This window comes from Zea mays, chromosome 1 (assembly GCF_902167145.1).
Source record: "Zea mays cultivar B73 chromosome 1, Zm-B73-REFERENCE-NAM-5.0, whole genome shotgun sequence".
NCBI classification, from domain to species: Eukaryota; Viridiplantae; Streptophyta; class Magnoliopsida; order Poales; family Poaceae; genus Zea; species Zea mays.
In genome coordinates, this window is record NC_050096.1 from 262,962,218 (window position 1) to 262,979,441 (window position 17,224).

At 44.6% G+C, this 17,224-nt stretch overlaps 1 protein-coding gene across 6 annotated transcripts in view; it reads right to left on the bottom strand.

Annotated features, from left to right (window-relative positions):
* Positions 1-17,224, bottom strand: part of LOC100274014 (uncharacterized) — a 45,461-nt gene that overhangs the window by 20,624 nt on the left and 7,613 nt on the right. For 2 of the 6 annotated variants that reach the window (XM_035965033.1, XM_035965035.1), the window contains exons 6-11: positions 11,184-11,352; positions 11,019-11,096; positions 10,693-10,927; positions 7,907-9,991; positions 2,473-4,303; positions 2,214-2,314 (exon numbers count right to left, since the gene is read on the bottom strand). In XM_035965033.1, coding sequence (XP_035820926.1) covers positions 2,214-2,314; positions 2,473-4,303; positions 7,907-9,991; positions 10,693-10,927; positions 11,019-11,032 — 4,266 coding nt within the window. In that variant the 5' untranslated portion in view covers positions 11,033-11,096; positions 11,184-11,352. Of the gene's footprint in view, positions 1-2,213; positions 2,315-2,472; positions 4,304-7,906; positions 9,992-10,692; positions 10,945-11,018; positions 11,097-11,183; positions 11,358-17,224 lie in introns of all 6 variants that reach the window. The other 4 variants (XM_035965037.1, XM_035965036.1, XM_035965032.1 and 1 more) reach the window with 2 other exon arrangements.

The following is a 17,224-nucleotide window of genomic DNA, read 5'->3' on the forward strand; positions in this document are numbered from 1 at the left end:
GTATGCCATGATAAATAATCATACTATGTAGTTTGTCTAGGTTATCTGCATCATGCATTTGATATGTTGAAGCTGCAGACGCTGAGGCTTAATGCCTCTCTAAAAGCTAGAGTGTTGTCTTGGCTAAACTCTCGATAGCTTCTCTTTCTTTCCTCTCTTTCTCTTTCTCTCTCTCTGTTATGGTCGCTAGATCGGTGAGGGATTGGAGAGGGATATCGATGGGCAGGAACGTCGGCCGGGGGCCTCTGCCCACGGCCGAGCAAGAGAGGGGGTTTTCCCTTCTAATTCTTGCTTACTTTATTTCTCATCCATTGATTACATAAATAGGCCAGCTGGCCGTCCCTATCTAGATAGAGATCCTTATCTCCTTAAAACTCTCCTAAAAACTCTCAACAACTACTAACTGATAACCTTCCTAGATAATCTCAACTAATCTTCTAGATAATCTCAACTAATCTTATCTCTAATTATCCTTATCTAATCCTCCTTAGAGGGCCCATCGCTGCTGCTACCGCAGCCCCTCCGTGGGCCTCCTTAGGCCCTGACACTACACCCCTCCTGGACAAGCAGCTCGTCCTCGAGCTGCAGCATGACGAGTGCTCAAATACCGAGTCTACTTGACCTAAAACCAGACACCTAGAAGACAAGCCTTTTACATTTCGGCTTATCTTATTATTCCGAATCTGAATTTTTTTTAATCCCATAAGATAAGGCGGACACCCTCCGCGCATTGGACTTGTACGTGTGCAGCCACCTGGATCCCATGGACGCCATCTTGACGAAAGGGGAGCACATGGACGGGCACCTGGAATAGGTCGCAACAATAACCAGTGAAGGCGCCCTCGTGGCGGCCGGTAGCGGAATGTGGTGGCGCTAAGTAGTGCGCCCTTGCCAATGACGAGGGGGGTGCCTTCCTTACCGCCGCTGCCGTAGAGTTGAAGTTCATCGCCCGCGGGACACGTACCATGCTCACACTTGGAGATAGCGGCCCGATGCCGCTGCTGATGGCCATCCGACAGGGGGAGGTCGCGCCCCCGTGTGCCGAGGTCAACCGTGACCAAGGCTGCCTCGAGCATCTGCCGGCGCATCTCACGCGCTCTCCGTCGTGCAAGGAAGCCACGAGCAGCAGCTTGTATGCCCACAGCCGCCGACGTCTGGAGCCGTGCGGACAACGCCAGCCGGTGCTGCTCATGTTGCACTGCTACCTTGATTTGCAGCAGCCCTTGCTCAACCTTCTGGAGCGTGGCTTGCATCTTTGCGAGATCAGCCCTTACGTTGGTCCACAAGTCCCCCATCGATGGAGCTGGTGATTGCTGAGCCGTGGCTGCCCCTAGTGGCGTCGCCCATGGGGACGGAGATGCCGTCAACGAAGATGATGTGACAAAATTTGGCGTTGTCCCTGGAGATGGGCACGCCGGCGTCCAGGATGTGGTGACAAAATTGGCATGCGATGCTGCCCATGGAGATGGGGACGCCGGTTGCCAGGATGGCGTGACGAAGGTGGCATACGGCGCAGCCCATGGAGATGGGGACGTCGGTTGCCAGGACGGCGTGACGAAGGTGACATGCGGCGCAGTCCATGGAGATGGGGACGTCGGTTGCCAGGATGACGCAGCGAAATTGGCAGCAGAAGCCATGGGATCAGATCGAAACCCAAGCTAGCCGATACCAGATGTTATGGTCGCTAGATCGGTGAGGGATTGGAGAGGGATATCGATGGGCAGGAACGTCGGCCGGGGGCCTCTGCCCACGGCCGAGCAAGAGAGGGGGTTTTCCCTTCTAATTCTTGCTTACTTTATTTCTCATCCATTGATTACATAAATAGGCCAGCTGGCCGTCCCTATCTAGATAGAGATCCTTATCTCCTTAAAACTCTCCTAAAAACTCTCAACAACTACTAACTGATAACCTTCCTAGATAATCTCAACTAATCTTCTAGATAATCTCAACTAATCTTATCTCTAATTATCCTTATCTAATCCTCCTTAGAGGGCCCATCGCTGCTGCTACCGCAGCCCCTCCGTGGGCCTCCTTAGGCCCTGACACTCTCTCTCTCTTTTCATTGCCTCCCTTTATACTTTTTTAAGATTAAATAAAAGTGTGTTGTAGGGGTTTCCCCTACAGTCTTTACCCCTAAAAAAATAACAAACTAATTCATAACTGAAACTCATGAAGTGATAACAAAAGAAATCATATTTACGAAAAAAACTTACATTTGCTTCTTCAGAGTGTAGGTTGAATTGGGGTGTAATAACATTAACCATATATTGGGCTGTCCCTCCTTTATCCGAATCATCAAAAATGTCATGATTTACTGCATTTACAGTACAAGCTCAAGATCAACTAAGTTCAGAATAGTTTAAAATAATTACAGTTTTAGCTTTTGATGATGGACTCAGACAGAAATGAGATGGCCAAAACTTTCCACTTATGCCCCACTATGAAAAACATATATAGCAAAAATAAGCATACCAGCCACATCAGAGGAGCGATTGGCTTTACTATGCAACGAGGAAGATGAACCCGAAGCATCCAGATGTTGCACTGATGGAGAACCCACATGTATGGAAGAGCTGGAATCTTGCGGCACCTTGGAGCCCTCAGCATTCCTTTCTTCAATCATCTTTCTTTGTGCATATTGTCGTGAAGGAGAGGGTTTTGGAGGCTCAAATGCTTTGGAAATTCCTCCAACCCACGACCAAACCGCGTCTCGATTCTCAATAGTCCATAAAATCCTAAGGCCATAAACAAATACTCTTTGGCAATTGTCAGCAAGCACCACATTAAAATCATCGTCGTCGTCGCTAGGCTCAGATAGAGTGTGGTCACTTTCACTGTCATCCTCAAACTCAGACCTAACATATGTTATCTCATGACTCCTCCCAGTATCCTGCCATCCCATAAGTCTTTCAGGATCTGCTTTACGTGTTTGCCTTCTTATCGTGATATAATCTGAAGACAAGAGGAAGCCATCCTCATGCTTTTCTTGGAAATTACCCATGTTGCATCTGTCATGAACAAATTTTCCATGTGACTGTTGGACCATAGTCCTTACTTTGGATACATTTTCAACTGAAGACAAATTGTTATCTCGCATCAAATAAACCTCCGGCCTGTGAAGATCCAGACCACGATAAACAAGGTCCAGTGATTCACGTTTACAATCAAATGTGTACTGTTGTTTACCTCGACTGTAACATAACTCGTACTTCAAATTTGACATCTTAAACGTCAAACCAAAAGCAGGGTCATCATCCTCACTTAAAGGTGCATGCCTTATGCAACAGGGAGTAGCATCAACACGGAAAAAGAATTCAACCAAAACTTTGTCCAGCGAGAGGTTACCAGATCTAGTAGCCCGAGGAATTCCAAAACGACGCCATCTAGAGAAGGAACGAAGTTTGTGAGGGGGGCTGTAATTCAAGCTCCACCATTTGAAAACCCAAGCAAGGTCATGAGCTCCCAGGTTCATGGTAGGGAAGTCATCATCAGTCATTTTGCAAGGACTACCAGACATGATCCCACGGAGCATTGAATTATTTCCATAAAAGGGAGGTGGTGGGCCATTACCATACTGGGATTGCAATGGTCTGAGGGAGAAGTTCCACCTAAGAGAGAGATAAGTAGATCGAAATGGATCATAAACTTTCTTCCGAGGTTCCCCCTCAACAGGGAGTGCATGCAAATAATGATTCAATGGATTCCTAGATTCGCACTGCCAATCAATAACCACATTTAGGGAGAATAGAGGAGCATATATAAAAGGTCTGGGCACACGAGATGGAACTTTTATGCGGCGGTTCTTTGTAATACTCTCTACGCTGCTTATGTATATCTTGAATTCTTTCGCAGAAACATCCACACGACCATCAGTTTGCTGGATCTCCATGTATTCAGAGACAATTTGGAGTTTATCCACATGCTCATAAGGATTAGTTGTTGCCAGGAACTTCCATTTGGTCTCATTGAAATATAAAATTATCTTTCCATGCAAGTAGTATCTCATGTCATCCCACCATGGTAAGCTGCGCTCCTTTTTAGGCAGTTGGACTGCTAGACCAGAACAGCTTGCTCTAGTGCTAAGGTTAACTTTCCGCAGGGCTACTTGAAATGCATAGCTTATATCAGCGAAAGATGGCTCATAACCAACTCCAAAAGATATCTCTCCCTTCTGGAAATAAATAGGTAAATTAGAGTACATTTTCATTGCTGGCGTAGTACCACTGGCAGAACGTAGCATCGTGACCTTTTGCCATCTTCCAATATACAACTCTTGGTGTATTTGGGGTTGAAAACATGTTGCCTGAAAGTAAATAGAGAGGAAGAAAAGTGAGGATGGACAAAGGATCCAAAAAAACCTGTTCGATCTATACAACTCAAATTTAAAATTTAGACAACCTAAGTTTTCATTCTCATTATAATCAGCATTTTTTTTGAAAGCGCAGGAGAACTGCGCGATAATATATTAAAGAAGAGGGACAGATACAAGAACAAACTGGGGGCCCCTATGATGGCCAATAACAGGCATACAGAAACCCATCCATGACTAAAAAACTAACAAGAATTACCACAATGCTAGCTAACTAGCAGGAAGGCCCGGAATGGGGGCGGTGAGCAAAGACAACTTCTTTGCACCAGCCATCTCCCAAAGGTCAACATCCAACCCAACTCTTCTAATAGCATCAGCAATATTGGGGCTCTTATTGTCAAATACACAGCCATTGCGCTGCTTCCATAAGGTCCAAACTCCCAGAATGACTAGAGAATTGAGGCCATCCCTTGCAATTCCAGAGACCTTAGTGCATAACGTTCTCCACCATTCAAGGAAGGCACTATCCTCAGATTGGGGAGCAAGAAGCTGAAGGTTCACTTGAAGAAGCAGTTTGAACCAAAAAATCTCGAGCAAAAACACATCCAATCAACATATGGTCCAAGGTTTCTTGATCCTGGTCACATAATGGACATCTCTCCGGATGGTCCATGCCTCTTTTCTGCAGCCTATCTGTTGTCCAAACCTTCCTGTGTGCGACCAACCACATAAAAAACTTGGTTTTTGGAGGAGCCCAAGATTTCCATATTCTATGAAAAGGCTCAAACTCAGAAGATCCCATAAAGAAACCCCTATATGCTTCCTTTGAGGAGAACTTTCCGTTTGCAGCTAGGCGGAAAAAATGCTTGTCTTCAACTTGAGGTCTTAGAACAATTCAGTCAATTAAATTAAATCCCACAAGATGAGAAATTCATTGATAATTCCAACAGAAAGAGCTCCCTGAATGTCAGAAATCCAGCTCTGATTAGAGATAGCATCCACCATTGTTCTCTTGTTAACCCTTCTCTTAGTAATGATCCCAATTAATCGAGAGGCTAAGTCTGCAATTCTGTGACCCAATAGCCACCTATCGGTCCAGAAAAAGGTTGTAGCCCCATTACCAATCTCAGTTTGCATAGCCATTGAGAAGAAATCTTTCACTTTTTTAGGGACTTGGATAGCAAGAGAGGCCCATGGGCGAGTTAGCTCAGTTTTAGCCAGCCATAGCCATCGCATTCTAAGAGACCAAGCAAGTTCTTTTATGCTGGAAATGCCTAGACCACCCAACTCACGAGGCCTACAAACAATTCCCCAAGCCAAATGACAGTGACCACCTTTTGCATCTCTTCGGCCTCTCCACAGAAAACCTCGACGAATCTTATCAATGGCTTTAAGGGCCCAAGCTGGAAGGTCAACAGCCATGGCCAAGTAGATGACCATCCCTGTGAGAACATGTTGGGCGTGCACCTTTCGACCAGCTTTAGTCAATAACTGAGCCTTCCATCCAGAGAGTTGATTTGCAATCTTATCAATAATGGGTTGAACTTGGATTTTTGAAATCTTTTTAATGGCAAGCGGTAAACCCAGATAACGGCAAGGGAATTCAGCATACTCACAAGGCAACATATTCTGCAGCACAGCAAGGTCTTGATCTCCACATCTAATAGGGTACACGCTGCTTCTCTGAACATTCGTACGTAAACCCGAAGCATCTCCAAATAGCTGAAGACAATCCAAAATAATATTGATATCCAAGGCTGCCGACCGAAGAAAGATCACCACATCATCCGCATAGAGAGAGACCCGGTGTTGCAGTGCTCGAGGAGCAAGGGGCTGCAGCAGTCCATCCTGTGCGGCCTTATTAATCAAGAATCCCAAAGTATCCATGACCAAGATGAACAAAAAAGGAGACAGAGGATCCCCCTGTCAGAGACCACGACGATGAAGAATAGGTTGCCCAGGTAAACCATTAAGTAACACCTGAGATGAGGAAGTCCATAGCAATCCACTAATAATATCTCTCCAGACTTGGCCAAAGCCCAAATGGTGTAAGACTTCCAGGAGGAAGGGCCATGAGACTGAATCAAAGGCCTTTGAGATATCAAGCTTTAGGAGCATCCTGGGTTGCTTTTGCTGATGGAGATAGCGGGTGGTTTGCTACACCAACATATAATTATCTTGAATGAAACGGCCTTTAATAAAAGCACTTTGGTTAGGAGAGACCATATCATGAAGTCTTCCAGCCAAACGATTAGCGAGGAGTTTGGTGAGCAATTTTGCAACACTATGAACTAAACTTATAGGTCTGAAATTTTTTACCGAAAGATATCCTTTCTAAACTAACGCCTCAATCATAAATACCGAAAGATATCCTTTCTAAACACTACTTGACCTTCCAAAATAACATCTCCTTCCTCATGTGTAGGAGTGCTGAAGTCACATCTCACAAAATCGATTTTAGTTATACTGAGTCTAAAACCTTTGGACTCTAGAGTCTCCCACCACAACTCCAGTTTTCTATTTACTCCTACACAACTTTCATCAGCTAGCACTACATTGTCCGTAAAAAGCATACACTAAGGGATATCCTCTTGTATCTCTCTTATGACCTCATCCATCACCAGTGGCAAACAGGTATGGGCTCAAAGCTGACTCTTGATGTAGTCCTATTCTAATCGGGAAGTCATTTGTGTCTCCATTTGTTCGACCACTAGTAACAGCATTGTTGTACATGTCTTCAAAATTTCGTTGGAACTTTATGTTTGTCCAAAGTCCACCATATAGCATTCCTTAGTATTTTGTCAAAAGCCTTCTCCAACACAATGAAAACCATGTGTAGGTCCCTCTTCTACTCCCTATACTGCTCCATCACTTGTCTTATTAAGAAAATGGCTTCCATGGTTGACCTTTCGGGCATGAAACCAAATTGGTTCATAGAGATCCTCGTTATCCCTCTCAGGCAATGCTCAATAACACTCTTTCATAGTTTTGTAGTATGACTCATCAACTTAATTCCCAAGCAGCTAAATAATAAAACAAAAGATGCCCCTAGTAAAAAACTAAGGGAGTAGTGGAGTACGTCATAAGTTCCTTCTAACATAATCGAATATAGTTCTTCACAATGTGAGACATTCTCCCGGTCAAAAAATGTGAGACACGTTCTGACAAATTGCTTAATATTGGGTGTCAAGTGCTTCTTGCCAGTCTAATCGTAGCAACCAGTCAAACTACCAGCCAAGGCAGAGTCGTTTCTTTCTGTAAAGGGGTCTCCACATAGCATCTGAATTAGAGATTGATTTGCTTTCTAGCGAAGCTGGCTAACCAGATAAACAACATACCCACTCCCTCTTCTCAACTTGCACAACTATGCATTGCAGTCATGTCAAATTGAGGTAAAACTAATGTGTGGAAGATCAAACCAAATTAATGTGTATAACTTGGGACAGTGGTAAGCTGGCACAAATTACAGGAGGGTGTCAAACTTATAACAGTTTTGAGTTTTCTGAAAGCGCACATTCATATCCCTCTCAGTGTAATAAATATCTTTAAAAAAACAATAGTTCTAACACACACAAAAAAGAATGCTGCAAAACTGACCTGCTGAGCAAGCACAATACGGCCTTGACATTTCCCACTGAGTGAAGAGAACAGAGGAGAAGTATAGTCTCTTAGCTGTACAACCAAGGACCCAGCAACGACAGAAACATCACTACCATACAACCGAGAAAATGGTATGTTTTGCTCCTGACAGACAGGGTCAAGCCCCTTTATAAATTCAACCATTTCTATCTCTCCACCATCTATCCTGGTCAAAGTAACATCCAGATCGGAAGCAGAAAGTGAAAGAAGAGAAGCTCTTCGCGAGCTTTGTCTGAATCCAGCTTGAAAACCTTCTGAGCACGCTCCTGACCCTTCTGCAAGTACCATGTTCTGACAAGACACATAATATGATCGAAATGCTTGCTTATGGATTTCTTCCTGCAACTTTTGAAGAGCTGTGGTGTCATGAATGTCAACTTCAACACCATTGTAGAGAACTTTTCTCTCAGAGCTGTGATTGCTCGGATCTACACTTCCTGATATAGCTTCCTCAAGATAATTCAACCTAACACCTAGCTCACAGATTTTGTTCCTCATCAAATGGTAATGTTCATCGAGCCAACCTTGGATGGGCTCTTCCTCTATATCTGCTGTCAATTTACGCAATACAAATTTCACAGATCCAAATTTGGATCCCCCAGAATTAACCTTTCTAGATTTTTCCTTTTCATCAGGACAGATTATACTTCTTTTGGCAGATGAGACAAGCTTAAGGGCACGAAACATATCTTCAACAGCATCTTCTATGGCACGCAATGGCAACCTGTAAGGCATGCAAATATGGACATCTAGACCTTGAACAACCCAGTCTCTTTTGGATGATGGTTCAATCTTTGCATCAAGTAAACTCCCAGTGCTGAAAGGTATACAGGATATTTGTATACGGGTGCTCTTTAGAACTCTAGCGCCATTAAAAGTAAGAGAAAGACCTTCAGACAGTACACCTATCTTGGCATTTTCAGTAAAGATTGACTGTACATGCATGTTTGCTTCAACACCATCAGCAAGTTCAGCAGATACCCTTAACATGTCCACATCAATGGCAAAAATTGACCCTTTTCTGTTGGATTTCTGAGAATTAATGAAACCGGCAGTTATGTTGCCATGTTCATTTGATTTGGTACTTGCAACTTCAGTATTAATCATCTTTTCAGAATTTTGGGACACATTATGATGTAGGAAATGCTTAAAGCGGATGAATGTCTCATATAGTGCTAAATGAGCATCAGGTTCCCATCTCAAATAAATATCAGTAGCACTAAAGAGGGAACAAACAGCAACTTCCGCATGACCACTGGATCGGCGAACAATTTTAGCATTCTGCATATCTAGTAAAGTTACTCTGACACCAGAGCGATCCTCAGGTAATTCCTCATAGATTGCCTTCACCCGTTCCAATTCCGCTTCTGTTGTCTTTCTCTCCTTGTCTATACACATAGAGAGATGAGATATTACCAAAGATGCGGAGAACCGCAAGTGGCAGTCTGGTAAAACTGATGTTATACTTGCCCTACGTGGTGTGCCATCAGCAGAAACACTAACAATTACTTGACCACCTTGAGAGCCGTAGTTCACACGCTTTGGATCAGCAATTGGCATACTTATTATGTTTGCATCACCACAGTATGTAATAGAGAATTTTTGTAGGCTTAATTTCAGTTTCTTCACACCTTTCATTTTCTTCTCCCCTTTACGCTCCAAATTCTTTTCTTTAGCACTTCCGCCAGATAGCTGGAGACTCTTAAATAGAGTCCTAAACGACATCAAATTAAGCACAATTGATTCCAAATGCTTGAAGCCAAATTTCACTTCCATATCACTTATATCAATCGAAAAAACAAGTGCATTCCTGCTAGTTTCAACCATATCTTGGACATCACTTTCCCTATATCCCCAATCAAGGCTCATCCGAGCAATATGCATTAGGGAACCAGAGTAAGTATCCACACCAAATATGTTTTCCTTTAATAACTCTCTATATTCCTCCTCCATGTGCACCAGCAATTCACCAAGTTCTGTGTGTATCTGAATCCCCTTGCTTGCAATATTATTTGCAAACAAATGTGATGACTGGGAACAAGCCTGCATTTTAAAAGGAACATATCAAAACACAAATCAAGATGGTGATTACACTTAGCAGGTAAAAGTTTAATGCATTTATAAACTCTAGATCACATCACTAACAAACAATGGCTAAACAACCAATGCAAATGCTAGCTTAGAGGAACAAGCATTCTATTGACAAATAATAAATGCTACTCATATGAAGATAAAAGAAAAAAGAAAGATGACCCATAATGACTTAATGAGAGCCAAACCACAATAGCCACACTAGCCACCAGTCACACGTCAACGAACTTCTCCATTATTTTCCAATGCTACAAGACCAGCACTTGTATTTAAAGTGAACTATGCTCAGCATCTACACCACCAACCAGAAGTAGGCATTTTTTTAATCAAGCACGCATGAGAGCTATACAGCTTTGTATTAGAGAGAGAAAAGAAAGGACATGTCCCCTGCAATGCCACCAAGGGGCAAGGCTCACACCCAAGAACACAGATTGACACACACAACAAACACTGGCATTCATCAGGAAGGCCATCGCCACCCCCACATTTTTTTCAAAATATCTGCAGTGCAGTAGTGCACAATGCTTCAACAGAAAAATGTGGTTTGTAACCAGCACAAGACATTTTAGTAATACATGTAACATGCCAAATCCCACAGGACAAAAAAGTTCATAAACAAACTAGGCCTTATTCGTATTTTCCTAGGAACTTACATGGTACAAGACCAATCCATTTAGACTGTAAAGCAAGACAGTCATTTCTGGGGCAGCGACCGTGCAAGTCCACAAAATTGGCTTCATCTCCTTTTTTTGAGAAATTTCTTGATTGGAGTTTCTTTTAGAAAGTTTCATTCCTTTGGTTCTCAAAGAATGAAGCCGCATCCATGGCATCAGTCTGCTTAACATAATATTGCATTGGGTACCACCAAGCTTGGCATCAATCTCAGCTCTGATTGGAAGAAATGGCTAAAAAAAATATTTTAAGGCTCTGAAAGGTGATGATAAATTATAATAAACCTACTAAAGTGCAGGAAACTTACGTCAACAGGGACATCCAAAGAAGCTATTGTAAAAACTTTCAGAACTTCCAACAGAGAACTAGAACCTTCTCTAATTAACTGAAAAGAACAAAGTAAAATTTTATTCATTAACAGCTAATGATAAGTACAAGAGTACTAGCTTACTAGGTAGAGAGAGAGAACTACATGAATTTCGCTAAGATCAATTTGAACATCGAAGTGTGGTGTCGCTTCTTCAAAATCATCTTGTGGTAGGGATTTTGCACAAGTAAACTGGATCCCTGTAATGTTGTTGTCAACACTAAGTCCTTCATGCAGGTGTCTGAACTTCACATCAAGCTTCGGCACACTGAAGCTAACCTTCCAAAGAACAAACACAATATATAGCAATATTTTTTAATTGTCAGTAAGAGCAGAGGGAGAACATAAGTGTGTACAAAGAGTCAAAGACATGACATTGGTAACCAAACATGCCATTTTGGAGATCAACAAAACCTTTCGAAATATAATTTTGATCATTATTTTTATGGCAATGTATCTATAAACAATTAAACATAACAACATGTTATCAAGGAATAAGTCTTATTAACACCCACATACACACAAAAAAGAACTCTTGCTGGGTTTGAAAATATAACGTCAACTTCAGAACCAGGTATCTGGCACCCTCAAACTTTTAAAATCGCACAAAAATGCAACTACCACCATAAGTCACTTCAAGTTGCAAGTACCTCCCTAATATAAAGTGAAATGATTGACTTATAGGGATGTGTGTGTAATTTAACAAAAAAAAAATCATTGTATCCAATAGACAAGGCTGTGTTCCTGTGGTATCCAGGTCAACAAAATAATAATTTTGAAAATTTGTGGCATAGACCATTAGAATGTTGCAGGAAAGCATCCCAAGCTATCATTGCATGATCCGAGCTTTCTTTGCATGATACAATGTGTCAATATCGATTTGTTCAGATTATCATGTCATGTCATTAGTGCACCCTTTCTTTATAATTCAAAGAGTGATTCCTTACTCAGTTATCCCTTCATTTGCAGATGGCAGACATCAGTATTATTTTTGGGTCCCAGGTATCAAGATGGTAAATAGAATTACATATTTTCATAAATCTAATATCTAATATATTTATATAAATATTCAAAAATATCTTTGCAACCAATAAAATTGGTAGTTCATTCAGAGATTTTGATAGGCAGAAAAAAAATGTATATTGCAGTTCACATCTTTGAGAACATCAAATCATCAATAACAAAGTAATCAGAAATTTATAACAGATACAAATAATGATAAGCCACAGGATCCAGCGCATTTTTCTGATAGTAAGCAAACGTAAGACTACCAGCCATCCTATATTTCACTTGTGCCATCAAAACATGGCCAATGTTGGAATGAAACCCTAGCCCTCAAGAGTGGACTGAGTATTGTATATATCAGTAAATACAGTTAATAGGTTGGGCCAAGGTTCATAACACTTAAACAGAATACAATAATCTAACACCCCCGCAGTCGACACTCTAGCCGCGACAGATGTTGAGACTAGACCGAAACTCCGAAAACAACGAGGGAAGACCCTTGGGTGAAGACATTGGCAAACTGCAAGCTCGTCGAGACGTGATGGACGTCCCTGACAGCAACACGCTCACGGACGAAGTGAAGGACGGTCTCAGCATGCTTCATGCGCCGGCGAGGTAGACGGCGCTAACGTTGTCGCAGTAGACTAGTGAGCTCCTGGTGAGGGGCTGTAAAGCTTCTAAAGGAGTTGGAGCAGCCAACTCGCTTCAGCCACCCCATTAGCAACAACCTGGTACTCAACCTCAACACTGGAGCAGGAGACTACGGGTTGTCGCTTGGAAAACCAAGAGATGAGGTTGGCCCCAAGAAAACCGCATAGCTAAAGTTAGACCGACGGGTGTTCGGGCACCCGACCTAGTCGAGTGCCGATGTAGATGATTAGCTCGTGGGTGGAGGAACGCTAAAGATAGAGCTCGTAGTCGACAATACCCTGGATCACTCAAGTGTGGGTCACGAGAATCGTGCATGTAGAGAACCTGTTGGATAGCATACATGATGTCAGGCCTGATAAAGGTGAGAAATTGAAGAGTGTCGGCAAGACCGCGGTAGGCAGTACTGACAGGGGCAACGTTGTCGAAGAGCTTGGCTTGAGTGTCCAGTAGGGCCACACAAGGCTTACAGTCCAACATGCCAGCGCGCTCAAGGATATCAAAGGTGTACTGTCACTACTGGAGAAAAAGGCCATCCAAACGACGCTCAACAGCAATCCCCAGAAAACGGTGAAGAGGAGCCAGATCCTCCACGGCAACCTCATGCTTAAGAGTGGTGATGATCCGATGCACTGGACACAATGCCATCAACATAGAGGAGGTACACAGTGTCACTACCACGCCTGTAGATAAACAAAGATGTGTCTGACTTGGCCTCAGTAAAGCCAAAGGACAGCAGATATGTGGCAAACCGGCTATACCAAGCACAAGGGGCTTGCTTCAGACCATAGAGACTTGTTGAGCTTGCAGACCATGCCAAGGTGAGCAGGATCAACGAAACCGGTAGATTGACTGCAATATACTGTCTCAATGAGAGTCCCATGGAGAAAGGCATTCTTGACATCCAACTGATAGACTGGCAAAGAACGGGAGAGAGCGAGTGTAAGAACAGCACGGACGGTAGCGGGCTTCACGACGGGACTGAACGTCTCATCGTAGTCAACCCTAGGACGTTGAGTAATGCCTCGAAAAAACCAGCAAGTCTTGTAACTGTCCAAAGAACCATCCACCTTTCGTTGGTAGGTCTAGACCCACTTGCCAGTCACCAGATTGCCACATGGGGGACGGGGCACCAAATCCCAAGTGTGATTAGCAAGAAGAGCCTGGTACTCTTACTCCATAGCACGATGCCAGTGAGGATCGGCAAGGGCGCTATGGACAGAAGACGACGCAGGGGTGACCGTCAGGGAGAAGGTCGCGGAGAGGACAAGACGATCGACAAAGCAAATGATCACTATGGCATGTTGAGTCACCATCGGGTGAACATGTTGAGGGTCACGGTGAAGAGAATGGTGGTACACCGCCAACTCAACGCGGGAGCGAGGTGGAGCATCCACTCGGGCATGTCGCTAATAGACATGCACGGGTTGGGCTTAGCGGAGAGGAGTCAGTACCAGTGAGGGCACTGGGGACGTCCCCAGGGTTGCGGAAAAAGGCAAAGTTGGGGCCACCGAGGGCGAACATGGGGCCATCGAGGGCGAACGTGGGGCCATCGAGGGCCCCAAAGAGGCACATGAGCCGACCAGGGGCGGCAGGGAAACCTGAAGGGAATCCGAGGGAGCGTCTGGGGTGTTGATCCCAAAGGTGGGAGCTGTGGGGGTGAACCTACAATGGAAAGAACAAAATGTACTGATCCAGAGGGAGCCACGGGGTCAAGAAGAAAGTCCAACTTGGGATGGGAGTCGATGGAGGAGTGGGAGGGGTCGAGAAAGGGATGTTCATCTTAGCGAAAATGATGTGACAAAAGATCAAGAGATGATTAGTGACAAGGTCAAGGCAGCAGTACCCTTTGTGATCAAAGGAGTAACCGAGGAAGACATAACGGATGGAGCGAGGAGCAAGCTTATGGGGAGCAGTGGTTGAAAGGTTGGGATAGCACGCTCACCAAAAATGTGAAGATGGTCATGGGAGGGAGTGGTGGCGAAGAGAGCAAAATGGGGTGTGGGGGCACAAGTCGCCTTATTAGGAAGATGATTAAGGAGGTAGGTGGCGGTGTCAAGGCTCTCAGGCCAGTTGCAAGCAGGAATAGATGCCTAAAATAGCAGGGAGTGCATGATGTTGTTGGTTAGGGATGGCAATTTTACCCGCGGGTTCGGGTATCCACGGATATCCGACCCGTCGGATTCGAGTTCGGGTACGAAATTTAACCCGCGGGTCTCACCCATACCCGACCCGTGATAAAATCGGGTCGGGTACAGGTTTTATCCTTCACCCGCGGGTCCTGGCGGATATCCGAAATTACTTTCAGTTTTCAGCCCACCAGAAACCGACCCAATGTCCATCTTTATTCACCCAGGATTCCAGGAACCCTAGTCTCTCACGCGTCTCTCTCAGGTTCTCAACCACCACCAGCAGCCGCCAGAAACTGAGTTACCGAGCGCCGGCCTCCTGCCTGGCTACCTCCATGTCCATGGCTCCATCTCCATAGTTCCTCTACGGCGTTGACCCTGCCATCAAGGTCCGTACTGCCGCGGTGTCGGTGCCGCCTGCGTCCCTGCCCCAGCGGCCTAGCCACCCGGCCGCCACCCATGACCGGACTGTCCAGTATGACAGCGGAGCAACGGCTACTCGACGCAACGGTCGACTGCAAAAGCCGCTGACTCCGTGAACAGTGAAGAACAGTGTGCGCAGAGTCAGAGCGCAGAAGCCAGAGGCGCACCGGACAGTGAACAGTGTCTGTCCAGTGCGGCACCGGATTGTCCGGTGTCACTAGAAGACAAAACCTCCAACGGTCAACTGCTCCAGAACCCTAACGGTTGGGTGACGTAGCTGGCGCACCGAACAGTGTCCGGTGGCGCACCAAACTGTCCGGTGCGCCCATCGACAACAGCCTGCCCCAACGGTTGTTTGGTGGTTGAGGGCTATAAATACCCCCAACCACCTCCACTCCAACCATCCAAGCATTCAGAACTTTGCATTCAATACAAGAGCAATAGACTTCACTCCAAGACACAAATCAAAGCGATCGATCCACTGAAAGTCCCCAATTCAATTCTAGTGCATTAGGACTTGTGAGAGGATCACTTGTGTTTCTTTGTTGCTCTTGTTTGCTTGGCTTGGCTTTCTTTTCTTTCTCACTTCTTACTCTCAAGAGCTTTGTAAGCAAGGCAAGAGACACCAATTGTGTGGTGGTCCTTCCGGGGTCTAAGTGACCTGTGAGATTAAGAAAGAAGACTCACTCGGTCTAGGTGACCGTTTGAGAGAGGGAAAGGGTTGAAAGAGACCCGGTCTTTGTGACCACCTCAACGGGGACTAGGTTCTTTAGAACCGAACCTCGATAAAATAAATCAGCGTGTCATCCGCTTGATTTGCTCTTGATTTGTTTTCCCCCTCTCTCGGACTCGAATTTAATTCTAGCGCTAACCTCGGCTTGTAGTTGTGTTTTAAGTTGTAAAATTCAGGTTCCGCCTATTCATCCCCCCTTTAGGCGACTTTCAGTGGTGCAAAGAATGTGTATTGGAACAATAGTTGTTGATGGATTCTTGACAGAAACAATATTGCCATTAGATATGTTAGTGTTTTAGAAAAACATATAAGGGCTAATTCTATCTGTAGTTATAAGTTGCTTCGACCATTACAGGAAGTGTTTTCCCATTACGCATAATTTCATAATTAAAGGCCACACCAATTGTTGGCTATTACACATAAATCATCAAAAGTTTAGCACAAAAGTTGACACTTGCTTAAGTTGCCCTTTCCTGCTCTTAATTTATTTACTTTATGGAGTTCATATGAATGGGTATGTTGATGAGGATGGCTAGAAATTTCATTGCATTGGTAAACGAAGTGATATGAAGCAATCATATCTAGGAATACATAATCATCTTGTTGCGGGTGACTTGACGATCTCAGTGAAATCATAGCAACGCACGGGCACCTAACTATCATATTGATGTTTGTCGTTTTGTATCTATATTTTATACTAATTTTTAACTTCCGTCGCAACACACGGGCACACACCTAGTTATTTATTAAGGTGCAACTCGCGAGCCAAGTCGAGCCTCCTTTTGCAGTTCGTTGAGTAGACGAGCCCAGCCCTAGAGATGTTGTCGGACCACGGGTTGTAGATGGAGGGCCAAGAAGCGTCCCCTGGCCACGCCCACCACCACAGTCACCCTTTCGCCAAAGGCAACCACCTCTCATAAGCCCAGGAGGGTGGGGAGCATGTAGAGTCGAAGACAGTAGGGACAGACGAGTGTGGCGAGCCCCCACGGCAAGGGTAGAGGAGGGCGGGCGCGAAGTCTGGCCCCCCAAGATGTACCTGTAGAGAGCGGTAGCGACATCGGAGCGAGGAGGGGGCCCTTGGTGAGGTCTTCGAGGATGAGCTCGTTGCAGACCTTATGGAAAGACGAGAATGGGACCAAGCAAGTGATCCAAGTATGAAGGTGATCGCAACGCTCGTCGAGGCCGTGGAGAAGGTTGAAGAAGAGTGC